Source organism: Medicago truncatula, chromosome 8 (assembly GCF_003473485.1).
Source record: "Medicago truncatula cultivar Jemalong A17 chromosome 8, MtrunA17r5.0-ANR, whole genome shotgun sequence".
Taxonomy (NCBI): domain Eukaryota; kingdom Viridiplantae; phylum Streptophyta; class Magnoliopsida; order Fabales; family Fabaceae; genus Medicago; species Medicago truncatula.
Window position 1 is genome coordinate 41,336,694 of NC_053049.1, and position 8,543 is coordinate 41,345,236.

Sequence of the window (8,543 nt, forward strand, 5' to 3'; positions counted from 1 at the left end):
TTTTATATGATGAAACGGGAAAAGGTTTGTTTTGTGAATTTTTATATGATGAAACGGGAAAAGGTTTGTTTTGTGTTGGTGGGTTGGTGGAATTAGAGTTGTCAAAACGGGCGGTCCGGCTCTAGCGGGCTTCGGGCTTTAGCGGACCGGGCCAAAAAGTCCGGTTGACAAAACGGGTTTGAAATATACTACTTGAGTCCGGCCCTACACGAGCCGCGGGCTAAACGGACCGGTCCGTATTAAAAATTATATTATTTTTTTATTTTAAAAAAAATATTATAAAACACTACTATAATTTTTTTATAAATAATATTTTTAATATGTTTGAATAATGTCTAGCACAAAAGTAAATTGTAAACATTTTCGTACAAACGTCGTAAACTAAAACGACGAGAAAAATGATTTTAAATAAATTAGATATGTTATGGTTATAGATATTTATATATTCGATCTTTAAAACTATAAATAACGAAACGAATAAATATAATTTTATATTACATTTATATTTGTGTTAATTCATTGAATTTTCACTTTTGTTTTTTACTTTGATAATCAACTAAGTAAATAATTATTTGAAAAATATATATAATTTATAGATTTTTTTTTTTGTTATGCGGGCTACCCGCGGCCCATTCGGGCTAGCCCTAACGGGTACCGGGCTTTTAAGAGCCAGGCTAAAAAGCTCTATTAAAATTCGGGCTCAATATTTTAGGCTCAAGCCCTATATTTATTCGGGCTAAACGGACCGGTCCGTTTTGACAGCTCTAGGTGGAATGAAGGGGAAAAGATTTTTTGATAATCAAGCGTTGTCAATAATAACATAACAACCAAGTTGCGCTACATGCATCAAATCATGTTTGAATCAATCTCGTTACTCTTTAAATTTATTCTAATGATTTCTTTTATAGTTTTCTTAAATTTTTTCTTATTTATTTTGATTTGACTCTCCTTTATTTGATCTAATTTTCGTATTATGCATCTAAATATCTTTTCTCTACATGCTTAAACCACCTAAGTCTATTTTTTACCATCTTTTTCACCCCACCTCTCTCTATTTAATGGTGTCATTTCTAATTCTATCTCATTTAGTTTAACCACTCATTCAACGCAACATCATCATCTCCGTCGCTTACTTGATTTTCTTGTTCGTTTTTAACTACTCAACACTCTGTACCATACAACATCGTCAATCTATCTGATAGGTGGTCAATAATAATCTATAATCTATAACTATTATAAAGGCAAAACAATTGTTTGGTGTAGCCCTTTTTCTATTCCAAAATTACCCTTCACATTCTTCATTCACAAGTTTATTAGGTAACCGCATGCAAGTTAGTAATTTAAATCTGCAATAACGACTTATAGAAGTTACAAGAAAGGGGTAACAATAAATAAAAAATTGTTAACCGTAGTATATACAAAGAAGAAAACTAAAATTGAAACGTGCAGATTGAGGGAATTGAGCAACGAAGAGAGGAACCGTGGTGGTAACTAACCACTTTCATGATGGTTGGATTCCATTACCACTGCAACACTCTTGGTAAAATTATGTGGTGTTTCTTCTTTCTCAACATCTATCCATATCCCTTCTCCTCTAATATTTTTTTTTCTCCTTTTCGCTTACTAACTTTTTTTTTATAGACTCCATGTTTATAATTCAGGTTTATTTAGTTTTGATTATTTTCCTCACTTCTTTTTTGTTATGTCAATTTCATCTTCAATATTTATTTTCTTTCAGTGAGAGCAACATCCAGTGAGTTAAGGTATTGTTCAATCCATCGATTTCACCAATATAAATTATATATTCTTTAATTTTCTACTTCAATTTTTCATGTATCATTGTTTTGAATTTTTTTTATTTTACTATCATAAATTATATTCTTAATCATCAACCATGAATTGTAAGAGATGCATCAAACTGTGAGTTAAGGTAAATGGATAAAGATAGGTTGTGTATGATGTCAGGAATATTGATTTTATATGATGGATAGTCTCATATTTTACATAACTATTGCGCTTAACCACTTGCTATGCTCTCTTCCAATTTCTCCAATAAATTATCCAAAATTAACTTCCCATTTGTTTAAATATTTTTTTTATCTTCTTTGTGGGATTTTAGAACATCCTTTGGTTGTCTTTGTTACCCGTGAAGAACATTAGTGGTTTTCTTATTAACAACCTCCAACCCTAAAATTTTATAGAGATGAAATGATACACACATTTAGAGCATGTCAACGTACACACAAAGCTATTTTTCTTCTTATCCTTCCCTATTTTGTCCATTCACATGTTTGCTATCTTACACTTTTGCAATGGTTCACCAATTTTTGAGACATATTTTAAAAGAGTTTACACCGGACATTATCGGTGCCTTTGAGTATTAGTCCAAAGCCAACATCATCCGACTAACATAAATGGGTTGATAAAATAATTTATAATTTGCTTTTTTGTGTTTTCTAATGAAGCTAATTCTTATACATGATTTAGGCTTTAAATGTATATATGTTTATCTTGTTTAGTAACTATTGTTTTGGTGCTAATGATGATTTTTTTGGCCTTTACTGATTTCTTCTTTAAATATTTTTTGTCTCTATTGCATTCTTTGTGCTAAATGTGTTTATGAGTTGTATGATTAGTCAAAATTCAATAATAAATTATTATAATGTATGGAAAGTGGTCATATATCATTTTACTTTTTGATCAAGTTCAATTTTTTTATATCAAGTATATTTATGTCTTCCTCTTAATTCTAATAATTTTGTCCAAGACATCAAGAAAAAGTAAACCAACATTAAACAAAAAATACGTTAGCGCAGTAGAAAAAGCAGACAGACGGACACGGAAATGCCCGTCTGAACGCTAGTAATATGTAATGATGATTGGATGGTGTAAAATTGGTTGTCATTTGTCAACTCTAAAAAAGTTTAATTTGTCATCTCCTACAAAAATTTAATTTGGTGTGGTAGCAGATCATTAAATATATAAGTAATAATTGTATCCTCACTGAGTATACCAACTAATTAAACTTAATATAAAATTAATGGATGTGCGTTGTCTATGCAAAACATTTTACATTGACATCTAACAAGAACTCACTAATTTACCACAACAAAATTGTTGTTCCCAAACTATCATTCAATCATTAGATGCATGCCTAAAACTATCCTTAAAGTCAATCAATTGAACTTGACAATTTAGATGAGTACAAAGTGGCAAATATGCACAATCATCATTATCCACTATCCAACGTCAACTTCATCAAATCCAGAAAAATGTAAAAAGAAATTTAATAAGAAAACAAAAACAAAAGTAATTAAGAATTCTCCAGCACCAACATTTCTCATGAATCGGTGTCTTGTCTGTATCATTGCTGATATGTTAGAACCGACGATGAGTGGGTGGTGGTTTCTTGCGAAACGCAACTTCCGTATCCAATCCAAAACCATCAACTTTACGAACATGAACCAAAACCGAATTCTTGAAAAGCTCAACAAGAGGCTCAACACTGTAAAGATCATTAGCGGAATATTTATCAGCACGACGAGATAACGCCACGTGTAACACACAAACACCATTAGGTTTCAACGTGCGTTCAATCTCACCAACAAATTTGTGAGGATAAAGGGCATGATCAAAGACATTGGAGAATTCAAAATCGAACGTGTCGTTACCAAACGGTTGGTTATGGAAATCACCTTCCACGACCAACGGTGGATGTGGAACGAGGTCCATTCCGATGGAATCAACGACGTTGATTCGTCGTAGAGCTTCGACTTCTTGTCCAACACGTGCACCAATACATAATGCTTTGGATGTTTCTTGGAGGAGATTCTTGGTCTTGAGTTCGGAGAAGAATTTGGCGAAAACTGGGATCTTGCGGTTCCAGTCGCGTGTTGTCCATATTTTTCGTAGTTTTGTGTTGAGAGTTTTGTTGAGTTGACGTTGGATGTAGGCTTCATAGGACTTGTAACCGGGTCGTATTGTTAGGTCTTTTTTTGATGTTTTTGATGTTGTTGTGGTATTGATGGGTTGTGTGGGAGAGAATAGATGGAGGAAGAGAAATGGGAGGGAGAGGAAGATAGAGATTAAGAAACAACGAAGAATGAATGGTTTTGTTAGTGTGATTTTCATGTCCTATATCTTTTGTGTTATGGCATCAAAAAATGAACATTGTGTTATATTTGTGCAATGGTTTGGTTTTTGTGTGAGATTGAGATGGTTTTTTGGAAGGCCATGAAAATTCTGGAGTGAGATATGATTAAAGAAAAAAATGAAAGAAAAAAGATGGAAAAGGATAATGGATACGTAGTTTATAATGTGAAAATATGGCATAAGATGGAGGAACGCGTGGTGTGTAGTGCGCATGCAGTGTAAATGTGAATCAAAGGTGGCATTGTTTCATTCTGTTTTTGTTACTTGTTAGTAACTTTAAGCATCCCTTTAATGGCATATAATATATGTTATATGGATTGGCGTTGATTACAAAGTGGGTAGGAGGCAAAAGAAAATTAAAGAATATGATAAAGTACTAAATGGGTCCGATCTTTAGACAAATATGCTTGACAATATATATAGCCATCCATGATTGTAGGAATTAGTAATAAGGAGAAGTAGAGAACAAGTAAAATTGGATTAATTAGTGGAATCAATTACTATTATGGATTATACCTCTTTTGGTGCATTCAAATTAAAGAAAGAAATCATATCGTAAAAATAATAATAATAAGATATGAGCCGTCCCACGTAAATAAAATATGAAAGGCCTTGTGTGTGTTGTGTTAATAAAGGGTTTGACGACAATATAAAATTTCAATTGCATTCCAGAATAGTGTACCAAAAAACATAAATCATCTTTAACTTTGGATTACGTTCGGATTCTGAATAGATATATATTTTTGTATTTTATATGGAACGTTATTCCGTTGTCGTGTAGAAAGGATAAATTGATCACGTGAGTGAGGTTAAGCTTGAATGAACGTAAATTGCGTTGGTGATGTGAAGTTACAGAACAAAAGAACCAATAAAATGTAAACTGCAATTTATGCATATAGGTTCACCAATCACCATATTAATAATGTATTGCATCGCATCGTTACAGATGCAGTCATATTGGTCCCCGGGTACCCTGCACCCTTGTCCCATTGCAATGGCATTTCAATGCACCCAATCTTCAATCGGCACTCCTTCCAACTTATCTCAAAATGTGAACAATATTAGCTAGAAATTATTCTGTTAATTTTTTTTTGTCCATCTTGGTGTTAACCTTTTATGTTCGTTCCATTATCATATTATTATTGGCATGTTATTGAGATCACAAGGATCTAAAATGTCGTGAATTTAAATGTTGTAAGTTTAATCATATAAAATTCGAAAGTATTTCTTCATAAAGCTAGGTTAAAAGTGTATATAAATATTTTATACTTTCAAGTATACTCTCATTTCTACACACTTATGTATAAAAAAATTAGGACCGCTAAAATTGAGATTCTACGTGGTTGTCCATTTCAACGGTAGTAATGCCACCACTGTATTTGTATATGCGAAGGAGAGTCTTCAAATACAAGATAAGTAGGATTCTTCATCAATTTATCCCCATCGACCAAAAGTTAAAATATATATATATATATATATATATATATATATATATATATATATATATATATATATATATATATATAATCTTATTAGCATCCACAATGGTAGTAAATTATCTTTAAATGAGTCCTACATATACATGTTATTTATTTATAATTTTTAAATAAAAGTACATATTAATGATTCAATGACTCGAAACACCTGCACACTATTGATTAGTGGCTTAATATTAAGGGTTTTTTTTAACATGTGCAACATTGCACATGTTAAAACAACTAAAAGTAACAAATTTTTATTGAAAGTCAGTAATTATTTGTTAAAAAGTTATGTATATCTATTAAAGAAATTACACTTTGCTTTTAACCTTCCATGTGTATGTTCCATTATCATATTATCTTCATGTTATTGAGATCACAAGGTTATAAAATATTTTTGAAATTTCAAATGACCAATGGCTTTCCTCACACTTCGGATTATTACTATAAAATGTATGCACATCATCAACCCTTTTCCCACGGCTACTCCAACCCACAAACAAAATCCACCAACATTCCTTTATAAGATCAACAACAATGTAAACAAAAAAACACAAGCACAAGCACAAACACAAACACAAACATAAATAAATCATGGCACATTCAAGGTATGTCGTTATTCTCGCCCTTGTAATGTTGGCCATGATTGGTCTTGCCTATGCTGCAGATGCACCAGCACCTATTGAAGATGACGGCGATGAATATCTTGTTGGAACTAGAAGCGGGGATCCTCCTTCAGCAGGCGGTATTGTGGCGGGACCCATTGGTGGACCCGTGCCTCCTGGTGCCTTCGATAGTACTGCGCCCGCACCTAATGCCGCCTCTACCGTCTACTTCTCCACCGTCGCAGGAACGGCTGCAACTGCTGCAATCGCTGGCTTCTTCTACTTTTGATTTTATATATCCTCATCATGTATATGTCTGATCACTACTTAGTTATGTATTGTTTAACTTCGTCCTGATCATTCATGCATGCAATTTTTTATTGGATATGTAATGTACTCGTTACATATATCAAAATCTGGTCTTGATCTGTAACAAAATAAAAAAGTTTGGTTTTGATGTGTTTGTAATAATGGTTTGTGGTTCAATTCTTTATTAACCTTGGGACTAGATTTAATCACTATATATAGTACGTAAATAAATTGTTGAGAATGTTGAATTGTGGAGGAACGATTATTCTTTTAAACTACTTTAACAAGAGAGATAATTAAAACATCTTAATAGTCAATTTCCCTCCTGAAATTGTAGGTTTCATCAATTATCCTCTTGAAAATAACAAAACTTCAATTATCCCCCTGAAATTGCATAACGTTAATCAATTTACCCCCTCCGTCAAATTTTTCTGTTAACTGTTTACGGTTATGATCAAATACCCCCCCTGAAATTTTGCACTTACGTGCAAAATGCCCCCTAAACTTGAATTTTTTTTTTTTTTTATCCTTGACTCAAAAGATATTAAAGGCAAACAAATTAACAATTATTGATCATATAAATCTGTATGGAATGTATGTTTATGCAGCTATTTGTCATATAAATCTTTATGGAATGTATGTTACTCTCATATGTTTTAAATATATACATATATAGAAGACTTTTTTTACTCAAGTTGGTAATTATGTTGGAGTATGCAGTCATAAAGTACACAAGTCTTTGATAATTGTGTGTCCATAAAGAAAATTCATAGGTTAATATAAGAAGAAACAAGGCTTGTTGATAAATATGAAATATGAATGAAAATGTTGCCCATGACAAAACCATGATTTCTTTGGCATATATTCATTCATTTTCTTGTGAATAGAATTTTTATGACAATAGGTACAATATACTACTTGAAGAACTAAATGTATGATTTTTTGTAAGAAAAAAAATCTAAATTTTTAAGTTTAGGGGACATTTTGCACATAAGTGCAAAATTTCAGGGGGGGTATTTGATCATAACCGTAAACAGTTAACAGAAAAATTTGACGGAGGGGTAAATTGATTAACGTTATGCAATTTCAGGGGGATAATTGAAGTTTTGTTAATTTCGGAAGATAATTGACGAAACTTACAATTTGAGGGAGGAAATTGACTATTTACTCTAACATTATTCTTAAAAAACGCAGAGGCAATAACAATGAGACTGAAGCCTGAATATCTAGTTTCTTGAAAATGCAGAGGAAACAAATGGGACGCATAACCAAACAGGAACGAAATCATGATATGAAAATTTGATTATGTTGTTTGTACCCAAAAAGAAAAAATGATTAAGTTGCACGTAAATGAGATTTAGGACCATACCAACACAAATGTAATTAAAAACATCCACTATAATTGTCCAGTGTTGAATCTACCTTCCCAGATTCATCAAAAGAACTCTATATTCATCAAAAGAAGTTACACAAGTTAGATTCATGTGTTAGATTTCTAATAAAATGATTTTCGTCCTCCGATATTTTTTTGTTATTAAACACTAGATGAATAATTCTTTAAAAAAAAATACTAGATGAATAATTGAACATAACTTGAGAACACATTAATATCGGATTGAAATAGAAATGATGAAACAAACCTAAAACGTTCAGAGATTGCATAAGTTCGATCCTATCTCTATGACCAAGCCGAATGTAGCATCAACAAGACGTCTACAAGACTTTCTAGGTATAGTAAGGAAAACCACGACTCCCTCACTTGATCAATTATTCTTTCATTTTACAAGTGTATATAAGTGTATATAAATGTTATATGCTTTTTTTTTTATAAGAAAATATTTTGGTGTTAACTATACTAGGACCCCTAAAAATGAGACTAGGTGGGCTGTCCATTTCAACAGTAGTAATAATAAGGTTTAATAGCAGTTTTCGCCCCTTAACTTTTACGAAGTTGCGATTTTGACTCCCTAAGAAGAAAAAAAACTACAAAATCTCTCCC

General features: G+C 32.0%; 2 protein-coding genes across 2 annotated transcripts; one reads left to right on the forward strand and one right to left on the reverse strand.

Annotated features, from left to right (window-relative positions):
- Positions 1-3,203: 3,203 nt before the first annotated feature.
- On the reverse strand, positions 3,204-4,485 carry LOC25501817 (uncharacterized). The gene has a single exon (XM_013591249.3). The coding sequence runs from the start codon at positions 4,129-4,131 to the stop codon at positions 3,379-3,381; it is 753 nt and encodes a 250-aa protein (XP_013446703.1). The 5' UTR covers positions 4,132-4,485; the 3' UTR covers positions 3,204-3,378.
- Positions 4,486-6,222: 1,737 nt separating this feature from the next.
- LOC120577582 (anther-specific protein BCP1-like) lies at positions 6,223-6,524 on the forward strand. The gene has a single exon (XM_039829185.1). The coding sequence runs from the start codon at positions 6,225-6,227 to the stop codon at positions 6,522-6,524; it is 300 nt and encodes a 99-aa protein (XP_039685119.1). The 5' UTR covers positions 6,223-6,224.
- The last annotated feature ends 2,019 nt before the right edge of the window (positions 6,525-8,543 follow it).